The sequence below is a fragment of the Mastigoproctus giganteus genome, chromosome 13, assembly GCF_048544385.1.
Source record: "Mastigoproctus giganteus isolate SK-2022 chromosome 13, ASM4854438v1, whole genome shotgun sequence".
NCBI classification, from domain to species: domain Eukaryota; kingdom Metazoa; phylum Arthropoda; class Arachnida; order Uropygi; family Thelyphonidae; genus Mastigoproctus; species Mastigoproctus giganteus.
Window position 1 is genome coordinate 140202147 of NC_143587.1, and position 20167 is coordinate 140222313.

The following is a 20167-nucleotide window of genomic DNA, read 5'->3' on the forward strand; positions in this document are numbered from 1 at the left end:
AGTTTCCGAGAGAAAAAAACATGCTGTCCCCTTCTGAGACCGACTAAATCAGCTACGTTGTGAAAAAGGTCCATAAGTATTCCTCGCTTCATTGACGGAATTCTAACGCAGGTTTTTCCTCATGGTGTGGGAAGGATGGTGCTTATGTCAACTATGCTAAGCGCGAGGGCCGATTAGATTCGTTTATAGAAATTTTTCAAGCATTTATTCCATCCTGCATCCGTTTATTAATTTCTCCAGTCTACTATGATTTGATTCGTGTTTCTTGTAGAGTATTTGGATTTTTTTTTTAATTTTCGTTCGAATAATTCTGAAATATGGAAGATGGACAAATAGAGAAGATATTTGCGTGGCAGGTGGGTGAATATTAAATTTCGCCTATATTTATTTCATTTTTTTTTTTTTTTAGCTTCTTATAAAACTTCTCGTGAGAACGAAATCAAGATTTCTTATAACCCCCATCCAGCAAACTGAAATGACCTAAGTTATTACTAATAATCCACCTTTTAGATGCAGCCTGCGTTTTTCTCTTTTACACCGCTACCTTTCACTTCTTAAGCATTACAAACATGTCGCAATTGCAACATCATTTTCTATGAACTTCTTGAACTTCCGGGAATTTTCGTGTTTAAAGAAAAACATCTTTCATTTATCTTACTTAGACAACAATAACACGAGACATGACAGCAACTCATAATGGATATGCATACGTCTACGTAACAAGAGAAACAATACGCCAGAATGAGAGAAACATGAGCGTCCTCTCTTCTAAGTATCCTACATTTATCAAAACTCTCAACAAAGGCACAAAGACCTTTTCAAGATATCACTGGAGCGTACGTAATAACGCCTGTATTAGCGAATACGATAAAACTGCCTTTCTTTAAAGATCACAGATAAGTCTCCTTAACGATAATATTAAAGAAGTGCCGGTTGCTTTATGACCACGAAAGGAAAGGCGTGATTATAAAGGCTATTTTCCAAACGTTAGCGATGGATGAGCAATCGCATAATTTATTTGTTACAGAGCACATCATAAAACACAAAAGATAATAAAGACACATAAAAGATGGTCGGAGACGTTAAATTAAGTAATAATCCTTCGTACCTAATTAATAAGGATGATCTAAGTTCATTGAATGACTCTGTCATCTCTTCGCTCATATGTTAATACCCACTTTTAGGAAATACTTGAGCTCTGTCAAGACGACTAAGATGAGGGAAAAGATCCAAACTGAAGTTGGTGAAGTTATTATCGCAAAGGGACTTCGCCTTTGTATAATCTGACATAATTCTTAGAGTATGATGGAATGGTTAATATACTGCTAGCAGGGATTAACTTTTTACAAAATTAGAATGCGCAGAAGCACATTTCTAGGGCAGGTCGGTCTGTATATGTCCATTGCAGCTGATGGTCGTACTGGCTCCTTGGCAAAAGCCATCTGTTAAAATGGATCAATCTAGAACCACCCTAGAAATGACCTCAGCAAGTGACGGGCTGAGATCATTTCTCGGGTGGTTCTATTAGCGGGGATAAGTGTGAAATAACTGTAGGCAGGTGATTCACATTCAGAAGGTGCCCTCCATGACAGTATAGTGATTTGCTCACTTGTCACTAGTTTGGAGAGGTCTGGATTCGATTCTCGTCCATGACTGAAGAAATTTATAAAGTCCACTTCGATCGAGGCTGGAGTGAGCTAATCTCAGGCGGAGGAAGTAGAGCCACCACCACCATGAGTTATTGCGAGTTTTTAAGGCCGACAACATGCAGTTGTCGGCTTGATCACAGTCCATGAGACAACGTGGACTGTGAACACACATTAAAATGGACTTAATACACTGATACGGATATAAGTAACACATGGGAACCGTTAACGTAATAATTTAGATTTAAATTTTACTTGCTGGCCCTAAAGTTAACTAACTACACACAAGCATAGGATGCCACTATTGCCAATAACTATCTGCACTGATGAATGAGTAGATTATAGTTCAGAAATGATTAATCATGCAAATAATTTCTCATTGTGAGAAGTAAGACGACATTGCTTGAACAATCAAAACTTTTATCACACGTGTACCGATCACACTGAAAGCTGTACTGAGAGAATCTCTCGACTTGAGTAGTCTTTCAAACTGGCTTGGCCGACTCAAAGCCATTAACCAGATGGGGCCTAGCGAATGTTTTTGAGTTACCTTAATAGCGAATCTTGAGTTCTCAGTAACAAAGAACAGTTGCTTCAGTGCTACTATTCCAAGTATTAAATCAACGCAGTGTAACCCCATCGGTGCAGCATTTGGGAGCTTTTCTTTTCTGTACACTGTTTACGTTCAGTGCTTCTAGAGCTGACTCTACCTCGGAAAATTATTAGGCACATTAACCATCCATTGCTTAGTAAATTGAATTGTTTTACGTAATGTTTTATGAGGCGTATTGTGTTCTTTCTTTAATCGATTTTGTTCATGTGTATTTCTTTTATCAATTTTTATCTGTAAACTACTTTTTTCTTATCCGTGAGTCGACTTTATCTTTTATATCAAAAATATTGACATAAATTTTAAACTAACTAAAGGATAATGGCCTGTGCCACATATCTTGAGAAATTTTGCGCTTACTTGCAATTTTACAAGTGACTTTCTCAATGTATTTCCGCAAATAGGATGGAAAACCATAAGTGACATTTCTGTTGATGTAATAAACCAGCATGATGTTGGTTATATGAGTTTACAAGTTTTCATTTTGACAGGTAAACGATCATTAACCATATTTAGCACATATGTGGACTCGAACTACGGTCAAGCTTTAGATCTGCCAGATAAGATAGGCTGAGGCCTGCCTCGAATGCGCCATTCCAGTTGATCTTAGTAATTCTGTGCAGATCATGGCAAGATGCAACATATCGGTGGACTGCTCCGCATAGCAATCCTGCACAATTCGCGCTAAATCTGGTCAGCAAGCATAGTTAAATATAATCTCAAGGTGACGCCCCCTCCAGAAAAACTGAAGGACCCACGATATATTGCAGAAACAGTCCTCACAATAATACCACTTGCACAAAGGACAAGATTCCACGTGATACGCGAAAGCGCCTTCTGCAGCTGCACAAGCAATCCGTCATTTTCGGGTTCAGTCTTCCAAAAATAACTCGTAAGCTTCGAACAAGAAACCGCAGTCTCCAGCGCAGTTTTGCGTTTCTTCGTTCTTATATGATCTATTGTATCACTACGACCTCCGTGGGATATTGAAAATGTAGACAAAAATTGTGTAAAGGAAACATAATCAGGAGATATCAACTTGAGAATTGGAAATTCTGCACGTATCTGTTCATTAAAATCGCAGTTTCATTTTTTCGTTGACATGGCTGAAAAAAAAAATATTTTATTAATTATTATAGCTAAATCTTCCCCAGTAGACTTTTAAATAATATACACTTTTTAATGAAAGATATTTGCTCTGAGGGTAGCTGGAGAAAAGTTAACAGACTGCCGGGCGCCCACATGCTGCCGTTATGTAGGTGGTAGATGACTTTCATCAACCGGTGAAATACCACCACTTTGCTTATTGGAGGCTTGAAGTGGTGAAATCCATGTTTAGTCTCTAGAGCAAAGTTTCCGGCATCCCCCTCCCTCCATACTTCTCCTTCAACCCATGTACGGTACTAAGTACTACAGGTTTTGATGCCTTTCGTGTTTTGGGTTTTCATAAAAAAAAAAAAAAAAAAAATATCTCATATTGTGAATACCTTCACAACAAGTTGCCATGATATTGCACACCTTGGATAAGTAACGCTTCACCAGTGGAGAAGACTAATGTTACTTATTCTCGGCGGATACCACCACCACGTTTCAAGGCTTACTGGGTGGTGATATCCGCAGAGAATAAATAACATTAGTTTTCTCTACTGATGAAGCTTTACTTATTGAAGGTAGTGCAATATCATAGAAACTCGTTGTGGAAGTATTCACAATATGAGATATAATTAAAACGATGCCAATTAACTACTTTGTACAAATACTACGAATAAATCTGATGTACTTGCACTAACAAAATAAAATAAAAAATTTACAGTTGAGTTAAATATATTTTAACTGGGAAGATGCTGCTGGTGAATTGTTAAATGGTATACAGCCAGCCCAATCCAAATATGTATTAGTTCTGTGTATAGATTTTGAAGGTGCTTTTGATACTGTATGGCATCAAAGCATATTGTATTCCCTAAGAAAGTGACATTGCCCTGAACATCTATATAGTTTAATTAGTTATTTAATACTTCTAAACTTTCGGGGACAACAGTGTAAAATCCGGGACTTTTTCGGCTAAATGGGACGTATGGTCACCCTATATATATATATATATATATATATGAGTGAACTGTATTCTGTCCGTCTTGCTGCGCAAGAACCTATACGGCTATCTCCTACAATCACGTTTACGGCCTTGAATGAAACTGATTGTGGGCTATTTTTACTAATCTTTCACAACGTGGCTAAGATAGGCTCTCAGGCAAGTGTAACTTTGTTTATTCTCTCGGAAATTCCGATTTTTCAACAAGCAAACTGACTAAAGTATAAGCGCAATGACAACCACAGTTGCCACTTCATTTGCTTTGGCGCTTAAAACACATTTAACACCTAATCCGGTTCTTGTCTCACTCACCAGTGATAACATTCCTCCTCATCCTTTTACTAATTTTCCTCAGGGCCTCAGACTTCAATCAATCAATAATCTTTAAGATGGCAACCTGCTAAGCCTGCAGATCACATCTTCTAAGCCGTTTTCTTGTAGGAATAATGCTTGGCGCTCTTCATCAATCTAGACGGGAACTTGTGGATTGGTCACTCACACACTAGTAAGACTGTTGTGGATTTATTGGATGATTGTTTTCTGCAGCAGCATGTTCGAGAAGCAACCAGAGAGGATAATACCCTTGATCTAGTTATCAGCAGTGATCATTCGTGTATTAAGAATTTGCAGATAAAGGAACCACTAGGTAGCAGTCATCACAGTGTACTAATGTGGGATTTACTTAAAGATATAATTAACATTAGGGGTAATGGAAAGGGTTTTTGCTTCCGTAAAGGTGAGTACAGTGTTCTCAGAAAGTTTTTAAATTCTGTACAGTGGGATCAGCTAACGATGTTACCAACAGTAAATTCTAAGTGGGAAGCATTCAAGGAATTAATCGTGGAGGCTATTAAAAGTTTCATACCTATTAAGAAATATTGTTCAAGGTTTAGGCCTAAATGGTTATCACATGAACTAATGAGACTCTTGACAGAGAATAAAAATGCATGGGATGCATATAAATTAACAAGCGACTCAGAAGCCTATGGCAGATATAAGCTAGTCTGTAATCAAGTCACAAAGGAGGTTAGGCAAGCTAAGGCAGATTACGAGAAATCCTTGGCAAAAGATGCTAAGAAAAAAACAGCAAGGATTTCTTTACTTATATAAACTCTAAAAGGAAGGGGATGGATCTGATTGGTCCACTTGATATCGATGGTTCGACTGTTGATGATCCCGTTCAGATAGCAAACAAACTGAATGAGTATTTTGCATCTTCATTCACACATAAGGAGTTATTAAGGTTTGAAAATGGCAAAAGGTTATCAAATTGTAGCAGGGTGCTTAATGATTTTGTAATAACTGAGAGCAAAGTAAAGGAGAAATTGTTGAAGTTAAACATAAGAAAGGCACCTGTGGTGGATGGGATCTATCTAGTTATATTAAAGGAGGCGGCAAAGCAACTAAGCAAACCCTTAACCATAATTATTAGAGCATCCTTGGACTCAAGGGAGATCTCCACGGACTGAAGATGTGCAAATGTGTCCCCAATTCACAAAGGGGGAAATCGAAGGGTGATACGAGTAATTACAGACCAGTTAGTTTAACTTGTGTTCTGGGTAAAATAATGGATGCACTGGTTAAAGATGCATTACAGGATCATCTAGACAAGACTGCAGCAATAATTCAAACACAGCATGGGTTTGTTAAGGGAAAGTCTTGTCTGACAAATTTGATAGGATATTATGATGTGGTTACAAAGGAACTGGATGCAAAAAATAATTTTGATATCATATATTTGGATTTCAGGAAAGCTTTTGACACTCTTGCGCATGGAAGACTATTGTACAAATTGGAGCAGAATGGTATTAAGGGTAAATTGCTACAATGGATAAAAGGATGGTTAAGTGGGAGAAGACAGAGGGTGGTAATCAATGGGTGCTGCTCTTCGTGGACTAATGTTATTAGTGGAGTCCCACAGGGTTCGGTTTTGGGTCCACTGTTGTTTTGTATATTTATCAATGATATTGATGAAGATATATCAGGCTTAGTGTCAAAGTTTGCAGATGATACAAAGGTTGGCAGGGTTGTTAATGACAGTAATGGCAGTGTGCTACTGCAACAGGATCTAGATAATTTGGGCAGATGGGCTAAGAAGTGGCAACTGAAATTTAACCTTGAAAAATGCAAAGTACTGCATATGGGTAGAAGTAACACCAGAGAAATGTACCAACTGTGTGGTACTACACTTAAGGTGGTAGAAAATGAAAAAGACCTGGGAGTAATTGTGCAGTCAGATATGAAGTTTTCTGAGCAATGCAGATAGGCTGCCAGGGCAGGTCATGGGGTTGTGTCAATGATATACAGGAATTTTGCTAACAGGGAGGAGGTGGTTGTCCCTCTGTATAAGGCAATGGTCAGGCCATGCCTTGAGTACTGCGTACAGGTCTGGAGGCCTCATTTTAGAAAGGATGTAGATTTGCTTGAGCGTGTACAGAGAAGGGCAACAAGATTGGTGAGGGGAATGAAGGGATCTTCTTTCAAGAGAGGCTTAAGTTCTGAAAATTGCCGTGGCTGGAGAATAGGCACCTGCGCGGTGATCTGATCGAGGTGTATAAGGCCTTGAATGGGTTGAGCACGCTGAATTCTAATGGGATCCTTCCACTTGTTCAGATTACGAACCGAAGGGGGCATAAATTCAAATTAAGAAAAGGCAGATGTAGAATAGATGTGCGAAATTTGCCTTTAGCCAGAGGGTGGTTAATTGCTGGAACAAACTTCCATCTGTCGTTGTGGAAGTTGTTAGGTTAAATAAATTTAAGGAGGAACTGGACAGGCATTTGGAGGGAATGGTGTGATTTTTTTTTTTTTTTTTTTTTGGCTGATGCTCATAGACTTGCTTTCTTGCATCACATGCCACTACTACTAGACTTCATTCTTTGTATCTTCGCCAGACGTTCCATATCTTTCTTTAGATGTGGCCTCCAGATCTGGATACAATATTCCAAGTGTAGTTGCACCATATTATAGAAATAGGGACAACGACTTCCCTCTCCCTAATTACAATATTCTGCTAAATCATATAACATTGTGTGATTTTCTTGCCGCATACTTACACTGTATGTTGAACTTCATCTCTTTCTGTGCTCTGTAATAGTCCTCAAGTATTTCACATCCATTTCTCCCCCCCCTAATCTATAAACTGCTATTTGGTAATATTAAACTTCAGCTGCTATATTTCAGACCATACTTGCAGCCAGTCCAAATCCTTTTGAGGAAGCATAGCCTGGTTCTGATCATTAACCACCTTCCAAAATTTTATGCCGCCAACAAACTTTCACAGCTTTCCCTGTATTCCCACATCAAGTTCGTTGGTCCCAAATGATGGTTCCATGGTTTTTCGTCCAGCAAACAACAAACTGACCGAAGAGTACACGCCATTACAGACGAGTAAGTGCGTGTGTGCACACTAAGTGCAAAAGAAACTATAACTATGAGGCAACAATATATTCGTTCTGTAAATTATTATTATTAGCCATATGGTGCAAGGAAGCCTCAGGCTTATGCACCAGCCAAAAAAAAATTTTCTGAATTACCCCGAGAGAGAGAATCACCAAGAAAAAGAAGAATGATGATATCCAGCTCAAGACCCTGGGTGTGCCAAGCCCATACTCACCAGATGTGAGCCCCTGGTGTTGCATGTGTTACGTCGTCGATTTGCCTTTTTTCTGGATTAAAAAACATGCAACCCTTCGCCTGATACTGCATAACTCAGTCACATTGTGCAGAAAGCCCATGAATATTCCTCGTGTCATTTACGGGATTCTAATCCGAGCATTTTTCACCCATTTTAGGTGTTGATTATATCCGCTGTGCTACTGCGAGGGCACGCAATTAGGGACACAATATATTGACGTCTTATAGCCTTAGTTGCTTTGGCACTTAACACAAACCTAAATTTATGGCAGACAATATCACAAGTTTCACACTATTGTGAAAATATAAGTACGAGGGAGGTTCAGTAAATCATAAAATAAGGGAGGTGATAAGGGGCTCAATTTTTAATCTTCGCCTTATTAGGAATCTTTACAATTGAAAGCTTCTTCAAAATGAGGAGAAATCCTAAGAAACTGTACATAGCATACACTCAGAGGTGCAACTAGGGCATGGTGAGTGTGGCCCAACCTACAGACTAATTCGTCGGAGGTGCCAAATCGAGTTAAAGACTGAATAACTGAATTCCTGATTTACTTTAAAAATATAAATATCTAAACCGATTTTATAACTCTCTCTTTTCTATAAATACGATCTCTTGAACAATAATTTAATAATAATTATTTTATGAAAACAAGAGCATTTCTGATATTTGCCGATGGATGTCAAAATTCCTGGTTATGATTCTATGTATACCCATTTATTTTGAGAGTAGCAGGGAGCATATCTTCCTCTTTGCTGGGATATAAGGGTTTCATTAAATTCAGGTATTATTTTCTCAGATTGGAGAAGAGTCAAAAGTGAAGTTAGTGGTAGAAAAAATCATGAAAGTGATTATCAAGAATATAATACAATTATTTAGTATAGTCTAAATAATTGTATAATTATTTAGTCTAAAGAGGCTATCTTTTTTGCCACATATGAGTAGTTAATGTTAAATTTAAGCAAAACCTTTTGTCTGTACAGAGGAAGATGACTTTAACCTTATTTAAATTCTGTAGAACAGTATCAATAAATGCAATACAGGTTTTAGCTGGGGTGACACCCCTGGACTTGTATATTGCCTATAGAGCTTTTTAACATTCATAGATATTACTAGTGATCCATCTATAGGTACATCAGGCCAAAAAGATTATTATGAACCTCTTAATTGAAAGGTGGAACTCAAGTGACACTGGAGCTGTAACTAGATTGTTTGTCCCTGAAGTCAGATGTGTGGAATCATAGATACTGAGCGGTTTTTTTTTGAAATGGAAACCTTTTTTTTTTTTAAACTGGTCACAGATCTATTAACAGTAAGCTGTTTAGTTTTGGATTAGTAGCCAGCCCATTGTTTTTGTAGTTGTTTGGAATCCTGGAAGCACATGCTTTATGACTGTCTCTGGGATATTAAAAAAGGAGATATGATTTTTATATGGGTAATGAATCTGAATATCTTGTGGATGTTAATAGGTATAATGCTTGGCCAAAGTTTGCTTAATCTGTATTTAAAAAGAGATTATGATTAGTGCTAATTGATTGTAAATGTATTGTACTTTTTTTTTTTTTTGTTGTTTTCCTACTGCTTGCGAGTGGGATAATTTTTTTTTATGCGAGGCCCATACATTTGGGCAACCTATGAGCAGGATTTTGCTGGCACCCACTGGTCTTGCATTACTGTTGGGATTTTTAGTCCATTTTTGAACAGACAATGTCAGTAGATACAAGCCCAGCTCTTTGTGCCAGGGAAGGGCACCAGCTCAGGTGGTGGCTACTCACTGGTGCCAGAGACACCTGACTTGACACACACTGGCATTTCGGGCTGTAATATGGGATTCTATGCCTACAGATTATATAGGTGGGATAGCCTCACGATTGGGTGCCACCCTTGTCATTAAAATTATTTTTAAACTAGTATTCTGTTACAGTTTCTCCTGGCTAAATGACCATACTATGACATCTACTGGGCACAACTGCAAGTTCATGATGTGTTGCTTCTGAAATAGTCTGCACTGGTTAAATGTAAAGGCATTGTGTTCCTTCTAGAAAATATGAAACCTCACTTGGTGCAAGTAATCTAGCAGTAGCTTCACAACCTTGGTTGGGAAATTCTATCCTACCCTCCAGGCATTTTGCCATTTAAAAAAATATATATTGTCCGTTTATACTCTGGGACGACCAGAGGAGTTCACTAGATGGAGAGAATACAACAGCACCATATTTAGCAGTCACAGGCTTGAACCTCAGTCACCGAAAACACGTGTACTTGTGCCTTCGCAACTGATCACTCGGCTACATTTTGATATGTACAGCCAACAATTCCCAAACCTTGGAATTGTTGAATGGCACTGGAAAAGTTGAATGATTTTCTGGTTTCTAAAATTCAAGGAGGGTTATTTATAAACTTGCGTCTTATTGGTTTAAGATTTTTAATTGTGATGATTATTTTCTTGAATAAGTGTATTTTTACATGTTTTAATTTTATCCTAAAAATGTGTAGAAGCGTTCTGGGTCCCTGATAAGTGAGCCTTATGAACACCAGAGGGAAAACTTATGGTGTAGAATTGGATGTTATGAAACCATGGAAATTCTCATTATGTGCTCCAGTGGAGTTGGGGGGAACCCCCGGAGCCACATTACAATTAACAGTATGTGTGCTAGAGATGACAGCAGCATGAATGACGCAGATGTGTGCCCTCCTGAAGACTCCAAATTCAAAGAGGGGATTAATGTGCATCTACTACACTAGCAACCAACATTTATCATATAAGTAAGTATCATATTAAGCTACACATTACATCATCTGAAATCAGTTCTTGATGAAAGGAAAGTTGTATTTTGGTGCATTCCTCCTTTAACACAGCATTCAATTCAGCAACTGATTGCTGGCATGTTAGCCTAGTCTGATGCTAACGATTAATGGAGTTCTAAACCAGGCCAACGAAGCTTTTGTACACCCATGTCTTAAAACCAAATCTCTGCAGGCTGTACGATATAACATGGTGCACCATCATGACAAAAGAAATGGGGCCTCCAATACTGTTTTGCAGATTTGTCCAGAATATAAATATACTACTGTATGCATTGTTCTGGGAACAGCTAATGATCAAAGTCCAAATCACGAGAAACAATCCTGAATGGTGACAGCACCTCTAGCTAACTTCATAGCTAACATATGCTGGTAAATAACATTTTGGGGCATTCAACCATACCCAAACAATACCACTGATTAAAAAGCATGTACTCTGATCTGGCACTCAATAACACAGCTTCCCAATGTCCCAGTGATAAATTACAGTGGATTGTGCACGGGGCTCAAAATGTAATGCATATCTGGCTGAGGACAGATGGGAATTTATGTACCACTCTCTTGTCTTCCACCTGTAATCTACCTGTTTCCTTGGTGTAGTAGTGCATTTCCATTTAGTAATTATCAGCCAGTATTCAAGTAATGTGTACATTAGATATTGTCACTGGAACAGTATGGGAGTTAAATTTAGCTGGAAAGCATTTTGTAATTAGTTTCTTATTTAAGATTATCGTAGCAAATTCAATTTTTTTTTTTTTTTTTTTTTTGGTTGATGCTGTATAAGCTTGCTTTCTTGTACCATATGCCTCTACTAATGCTAATATTTAAAATTAATTTTTCATTCACAAAATAGTTAATCACGAAAAGGTCAGAGTTCAATTATAAATTGATCATCCAATACTTTAATGTAACGGTAATTGAAATTAGATGCTTTCTGAAGTTAGTATGTGAATTTAACAACACTCAACAATATTTTCGCCTCATTATATAACTTGAGTTTAATGCATGTCTTTCACAGAAGACCATTTTAGTATGCCATTCACCCACTCCCCTCCAACCGTCCACTAACACCTGGCTGTTTGTTTGTTATTTGGTTTTTAGAAGCCTTAGCAACTAAGGCCATATTGCTCCTGGTATATGCGGTGGTCATTCCCTGACCTTTCCACATCCTCCATATTTGTGGTCGCGGGCTCGAACCCCGGTCTAATCAAGAAGCATGTGCTACACACTGCTTCTTCTGCCCACCTGGCAACTAGATCTTAAACAAATTTGGGGACTAGGCACAAACCACTGTAGTTCACCTCAAAAGAGAAACAGCTAGTTGATAGTGCTGGCAAACTTTTGTAGGTATGCATTATGAAACACACATATCCTATACGTAAATATATGGAAGAAGTGATAACATATTTACACTTGTTACTGCTACTTATATTCCTAACTAATTAGTCAGATTTCACAGAAGAAACTGTTACAATAATCCATTCCTATCATGTGTTCTTGATAGAATGGATTGTACACAGATATCCCATTTAAAAGGCTTATATTGATGGATGTAAGCAGAGTGGTTTATGAGATTAAGTACTTCAATTATGAGTAGCATCACTATGGTGAAACAGGTTTCAGACAGGTTGAAACATCAGCCTGAGAGAACAAAACAATGCAGTTCATTAAGCTAAACATCAATTGAGAAAAATTTTTTACAGATGATGAAATTATAGTTGATCCTGCTCACAAGAATTAGCCTCACGGTGTGTGGATTGGCTAAATTGTGAAATGCAGTGCAAACAAGGAAAAGAAATCCCCCACATCAATCCATATTTTGCTGTTGTTTAGGTAGCATGGATGTTGGCATGATCCATGCTTTTGCATTATTTCCAGGGTGCAAATATCAGGGAGTCCACACCTTGCACAAATATGTAATGAGTGTGGCCTCCCTTATTTACACTTCTTTGGTATGGTTCTTCCATTAAATGAGAGGGTTAAAAATCTCTTTTAAATTATTTGAATGTTTTAGAGCTATTTTTATTTTTTGGTATTTTTTAGCACTTTACTGCTTATATGTTTGCAGTTTCATTATATAGTACAATTATTTTATTTTAATATTCAATATATTTTTGAATCAAGTTTTTTTGTATTTTTTGGTTTGGGATTCTGATTCTTTAATACAGAAAACATTTCTGATTCATCAAACACTTTTTATACAAGTTAAACTGCAACAAATACATGTAACTGCAAATTTTAAGAAATCAAAATGTGTAAACTTCTTAACCCAGATTCACCCTTAGGTCAAAATTTCCACTTTTTCTGAATATGTGCAAGAATTGGAAAATTTGCAAGAATGAAAGTGTCATACTGTAATGATTCACATGCATATTACAGTATGAAGTCCTGTTGAAAATTATTCCCTTCATATAAGTTTCAAAAATAATTGAATTTTGTCATAATATAATATCATCTTTCATTCAGTATTATATTAATAATGGCAAATGATGAAACAAATGATACCACCACCCAGATGGCACTGTTTTCAAAGCTTTGAAACGGTGCCGTTTGGGTGGAGGTATCCACTGAGAATAAATAACAGTAGTCTTCTCCACTGGTGAAGTGTTACTTATTCGAGGTAGCACAATACCATGGCAACTCGTTGTGAAAGTATTCACAATATGAGATATAACCAAAACAATGCCAATTTAATTAATTAATTAAACTACTTTGGTAGATGGCTACATTAAAATGATGCTTTTGCACTAACCTATATGTTAGTCATTAAACAAAAATTAAAAATGGAATACAACAGGTAGAGAGAAACGTGGGTAGACATAAAATCAGCAGATTCTATTTTATACATATTAATCAACAGCTGCATACTTGACAGCTTCTAAACCAAATCCTTTTAAAATTACATTTTTGTCTTTCTTTTTCAGAGATCACGAATGCATTTTACCAAAAAAGTGGGTGATGGAACATTTTTGTAATGGTTATGTAATCAGGGAAAACAGAAAAAATTCAGTGGAATTGACTGATTTTTTTACATATGTATATAACACTAAGCTTAACTCTTGTAAGCTGGCATTTTATGTTCTTTAGAGTAGACAGAAAATGACTTTTTAACTGTAAATAGTTACATGCAACTCTCTTTTTTTTTGAAAGTTCAATTTGAGTGATGAATTTTTACTTTCTAAATTGATGTAATGGTGTTGGAAAGAATGTCTGGTGGTGGTGTTCACATCACAATTAATTTTAATATATACTCAACAAACCAGTAAGTCTTACTCACGAATACATATTTTGCATTAGTTCTTGAATGCATCCTTGTGGAAATTTGTACCTCTCAGTTCCCACAGCTACTAGTTATGTATGGTAACAAATCATGTTCTAAGTGAAACTTTGCTATCCTTGTTTATTGTGAAATGCAAGGAACTTTCCAGGTTTGATATTCCTCATGTTTCAAATGTAAATAGTTTGTGTTATCATTTATATTTTTCTGGAATTTTCTATATTTCTTATGAGCAGTATTTTTTTTTTTAATTTTTTTTATTTATTTATTTTTTTTTTGTAGGAAAAGGTGGCTTTCCATTTCAATTAGAAAAGCAGATGAAGAGAACAAATTTACTTATCAGAAAGTTACAAGCTTCATTTCTGTGAGGAAATTGAGCATCATGATACAGAAAAGCAAATTTAAAGCAGTTAAACTCTCAACAATTATTCAAACATATATATATGAGGTGTGATCAAAAAGTTTGAGGAATAAACTAAAATTTGGGAAACGATGAACTTACTAACTATTCCAATGAACCTCTTTTGAAGCAGTCTCCTTGACACTGTATACAATTCCAATGCTTCCAACAATTCTGGAAGCATTCCTGATAAGCTTCTTTTAGAAGACCACATTCCTGGCCATTTTCCCTGAACAGCATTGTGCAATCACCATGAACTGTTTAGTAGAATTTATAGTTTACTGTTTGACGATGTGGGACAAATTCATAATGAACAAAGCCAAGTGAGCCGAAAATATGATAAGCATGATCTTCACATTTGATTGAGAGTGTTTTACTTTTCTGGGCCATGGAGAAGACTGAGCCTTTGCTTCTAGATAACAGTCATGCCATTTTGTCAAAATGTAATGATGGAAGAAACAAAATGTGTATAGAATACTGATGCTAGCCCTCAAACGAAAGAACTTATTGCTTTTTGTAACCAACTGTGCCGATGTGAGACAGGCTTGACTGAAATGAGTTGCATTCCCAAATCTTGTTAAAATAAACTGACATATCCCACATGAAATACCATTTCACTAGCAACTTTGCAGATATTTAAACGTCATTTTCTCCTGATCATATCATGAACACCAGCAACTGAATCGTTTGTTTTTGAAGTTCAAGGGTGACCAAAGTGAGGATCATTTTTGAAAGTTAAATGGTCTTCTTTAAACTTTGTGGATGACAGAAGTATCTTCACCTTTTCCTAATTTGAAATAAAATTTGATGCAAATTCAATGCTCAAAAATAGATTCAGTCTCCAAACTTTTTGATCACACCTCATACATGTCTAATAAATGAAAAACAAATATAAAATAGGTTCATAATGATGATTCATTCATAACTACATTCACAAAAGAGATTCTCTCATTTTTTACATTACATGCAAAGAAAAAAAAAAAAAAAAGAGTTGCACTACTCAAAGAATTAATATTATTATTATTATTATTATTTTAAATATATTAGTATAGCATATTTGTTGGATACGTGCATAATCTGGAAACAAAATTTCAAAGAATTATCAACTGTGACCACAACATAAACTGTCATAAACATATCAAATAGAAATCTTCACATCCTCCTTACAATGCATGTTCACTGCTTTCTTATAAATAACTGCTTTTCTGAACACTTTTTTAGTATTAGCCATAAGCACAAGGAAGCCCAGGATTTTTCTGCACCAGCCAAAATTAATAATAATAAATAAATAGACAAGAAAAAACTACATAGGAGTTTTCCCCCCTCACACAGATATCTATCCAGCTGATCTTAGAATTTCCCAGGGATGTCAGCCTCAAATTACCCACAGAAATAACTTATTCTAGTAATTAAAAACTTGTTGGTGGCTAAAAAAAAACTTCTTCTAGACCAAACCTCTTACCAGAAATTTGAATTTACGGTCCCAAGTTCTGAAATCATTTATCACTGAAAATCTCACCTTCATTCATTTTAATATCCTCTTTCAGAGCCTAATAGAGCCTAAGTCACCAAACTCTGTTGTCCACACATTCAATTTTTCCTCATATGAGTACCAATTAGCAGATCTCACCAAGAGATTGCATGTCTTTGGACCCTTTCAGGAAGCCTGATGCCACTTTAGATGCAGTCTATATACTTGGACAAAGTAATCCAGTTGCAGTCACACTAATGTTTCATACAGTAGGATTATGTCTCTCTCTCTCTCTCTCTCTCTCTCTCTCTCTCTAGGCAAATGGCTGATAAATCATCAATAAGATACCATGGACCTCCTCCTCCTTGCTGCCTGTCTACACTGCACAGGAGAACTTTAAATTCTGTTTTGAACTGCTATTGTCTGAGTTAGATGGACTCAGACTATAGCATAGCAGTACTCCTCTAAACAGTTCCAATTCTTTCCTAAAAAAAAAAATCTATACAATTTTTGAGACAATTATTCTTAGTTAGCAGCACAATCAATGAGAGTTAAGAGTAGAGCTATTCTGACAACTTGGCTGTGGCCAAGTTGTAAGAATAGCTCTAATATCAAGGAAGGTACAGACAGTAACACATTTAATAGTTCCTAAAGAAATCTGGTAGATAAACTGCTAGAAAGAAGAAAATGTATAACCCATGTTTATTCCACATGTGTGTTATGTATTCTAGAAATAAATTAAACAAAAACAGGAATACAACAGATATATTTACACTAATGAACAATACAAAAAAAAAAAAAAAGATTCAGATAACAACAGTAAATCTAAAAAAAAATATTAACAGCATTAGCCACTTATGTTTCTGAATAAAGATGTTTATGTACCATTTCTTCTTTATTAATAAGATGAGTAGTTTTACTAACAAGCTGCATAAGAGAATTTATATTATGAGACCAATCATTTAGGACTTCATTTGGATCTTTCTGCTGAGAGAAGCTAATTACACCAGCAAGACGATCTACTTTAGCCCACACAGTTTTATTTACCACCAAAGTAGAAAGAACTTCTTCAGTTTCCTATAGGTAAAAGAAATTCATTCAAGTTAATTCACAAAAAACATAAAAAAAAAAAAAAAAAGAGAGAGACCTTCAATAGTTCATCATATCATTAACTTTCATCAAGAAAACTATCAATACTATTCACATATCCATTATTTACATCAGTAGTAAGCAACATTTTCTGCTCAACAGGACATGGCAAGATTTTCGTGAAGATTTGCAGGATACAAATAAAGGTAAATTTAATATTCCAAATTATATTTTTAACTATATAAACTATTTGAATTATTAGTTTATTTCATTTTCAATATATTAGTATTGGAAAAATGATGCAAGGAAACAAGAATACACAGAATCAATCAGACACCCCCCCCTAATTTCCAATCTTAAAATAATTTGCTCAATCTTGCTTTAAATTTATCTAAGCTATCCATTTCCACAATGCCAGACAGAGGTTTGTTCAAACAACCTCTCGGGCTGAAAATAAATTTTAATGCATCTAAATTTTATAATTTAAATTTATATCCCTTATTTGTGTGCAGTTCAAGAAAGAGTAAGGATGCCATCAGCATTTAGTTTTTTATTGAACTCATTTAAAACCTTAAACAGTTCAATTGGGTCTAGTTGCTGGTGCCTAGTCACCAGATACCATAATTTGCAGAACAGAAATCTTCTCTGCACCCATTCCAACAGATGTGCACCCTTCCTGAAATTAGGCTTCCAAACCTTTTTTACAGTGCACAAAATGCAGCCTAACCATTCCTACACACAACAGGATAATCATCTGCTTGTCCCTGCTGGCAAACGTCTTGTATATCTTTGATGGAACCTGATGAACTGTCCTAAAAGCCTGTCTGCACTCAGAACTTCATGTCAAACAATTACTTTAAAGTGTTTTTCATTCTCTATCACCGTGGGTGTGATGCTGCCAAACTGATATGTACATGAAGATGGACTGAGCTGAGAAGTGGCAATTGAAGTTTAACATCGACAAATGCAAAGATACTACTACCCCATACACAGTTAAATTTAAGCCCCCCTCCAAACATAAGGGGGCATAAATTTAAACTGAAGAAAGGCAGCTGCAGATAGACGTGCAGAAATTTGCTTTCAGCCAGAGGGTAGTTGGTTGTTGGAATCAACTTCTATCTGACATTGTGGAAGTGGGTAGGCTGAATAAATTTTTTATGGAGGAACTAGAAAAATTATTAGAGGGGTCTGATAGGTGATGTGGGAAGTGCTTGCTTTTATTTTGGCTGACATAATAAATCTGCTTTCTTGTATCATTTGCCAATACTGATAATAACACTAAATCTGGGATTACTGCTACCAAACCAACCTAGCATTTATCAATGCCAAACCTCAATTACCACTTTTCATCCCATCTGCCTAATTTAATTTTTGTTGCAGTATACCCTGATTACTGTCATTTATCACCCTCTCCATCATCAGAAAAGTTAGTTATTAAACTTGATATGCCTTCATCAATATTTTTAATAAACACCGAAAACAGTATAGGGATCAAACACTGAGGGGGCTCTACTAACAACGTTACTCCACGAAGAGAAGTAGCAATTAATGACTCTTTCTCCTGCCCCTCAACTGAACTAACCCTTTATCAATAGTAACAACTTATCCCAAATACACGATGTTCCAATTTTGTACAGCGGTTATTCATTTTCACATCTCCAGTCTGCAGGAGCCTCCACTGAACCTGAAGATGTTCTAATTATGTCTAAAGGTTTGCTTACCTGTCTGGCTGATCTTTTAATATAACTGGATAGAGTAAATCAGCCACAGGTGCATTGTTCATATTTGGGTTCAATAATTTCTCTTCCATTTTCCTCTCAGTTATCATAAAATCGTCTAATTTCCAACTATTTTAATGCATCTGGTACCCTCATTCCTAAAAACTTCTTCACATACGTGAATGTAAATGCAAAATGTTTGTCAGCAACCTGTACAGGATCATCAATAGTTAGTCTGCTGATATCCAGTGGATGAATGTTGGACCAATGCCATTATTTCTTTTTAGTGTTAATATAAGCAGACAATTCTTTGCTACTTTTCTACACATTCTTGGCCAAAGAGTTCTTGTAATATACCGTAGCAAGCCTGATCCCCTTAGTAACTAGACTGCAGGATAGTTTACATTTATTGTAGATTTCTCGGTGACCCGATAATTTATAATCATTCCATGTATTTTTCTTCTCTGCTCTTAGTTTCATCAGTTCATCTAACATCAATTTAGATCTAAACCTCAAGCAATATCTTTTAGGTGGTATTAAAAGCACAGTTGCTTCTACAATTACTTAGCTGAGTATTTCCCATTTAGAATTTATTTGTTGTCATCAGCTGCTCTCTTCGAAAAGAATTTAAAACCATCTAAAACTACTGTAGTCTCCTTTGCAAAAGCACAATCCCTTATCTTTATATTTAAAAAAAAATTCTAATCAATATATTATGATCCCTGCCATTTAATGGATCCTTTGCCCGAAGCTTCTTAATGCATGAAAAGTCACTGCTGATAATCAAATCAAGGGCACTGCTTTCTCTTGTTGTAAATCTAAACATATAGATAACAGTCATCCAGTAAGTCCATAAAAGTTTTGATGCTGAGTGAGTGGCCAAAAAATCCAGTCTGGAAAGTTAAAATCCTCCACAAAAAGGCATTCTGATTTACTTGCCCACTCTATTTATCTCAACAGCTGTTCATTATACTCATCACAGTCATTTGACCAACAACAGAACTTTTACCCTCATTTTTGTTTATCATGCTTATGTCAAAATAGAATGACTCAACAGCTCATTCAACTTCACTTGGGCATTGACAATCCATATCAATTGGATGTACTGCTTTAGAATCTACTTGCTTCTTAACTAAGAGCATAATTCCTCTTGTCCTATGTGTACATCATATTCAAATTTCTGCATCCCCTATATAGTAACATTGTTTCTGATATCCCTATGATAACTACATTTGATGACTTAATCAATACTTCAAATTTATTTACTATTCTCCTAGCATTTGTGTATAAGCAAGTAAATGTGAGTTGATTATGCTGTTAATAACCATAATGCATCCCACACATTCACTTGTCCAATGAAGATCTCCAACAGGCAATACCCCACACCTTGCTTCCCAGGCTGCTGCATGCCCCAATCAATGCACT

The 20167-nt window shown here is 36.2% G+C and overlaps 1 protein-coding gene across 1 annotated transcript in view; it reads right to left on the reverse strand.

Moving 5' to 3' along the window:
• Positions 1-16790: 16790 nt before the first annotated feature.
• The window catches only part of Rpn5 (regulatory particle non-ATPase 5), an 85375-nt gene continuing 81998 nt past the window's right edge, over positions 16791-20167 (reverse strand). Inside the window, exon 9 of the mRNA XM_090387986.1 lies at positions 16791-17012. Coding sequence (XP_090244112.1) covers positions 16791-17012 — 222 coding nt within the window. The remainder of the gene's footprint in view (positions 17013-20167) is intronic.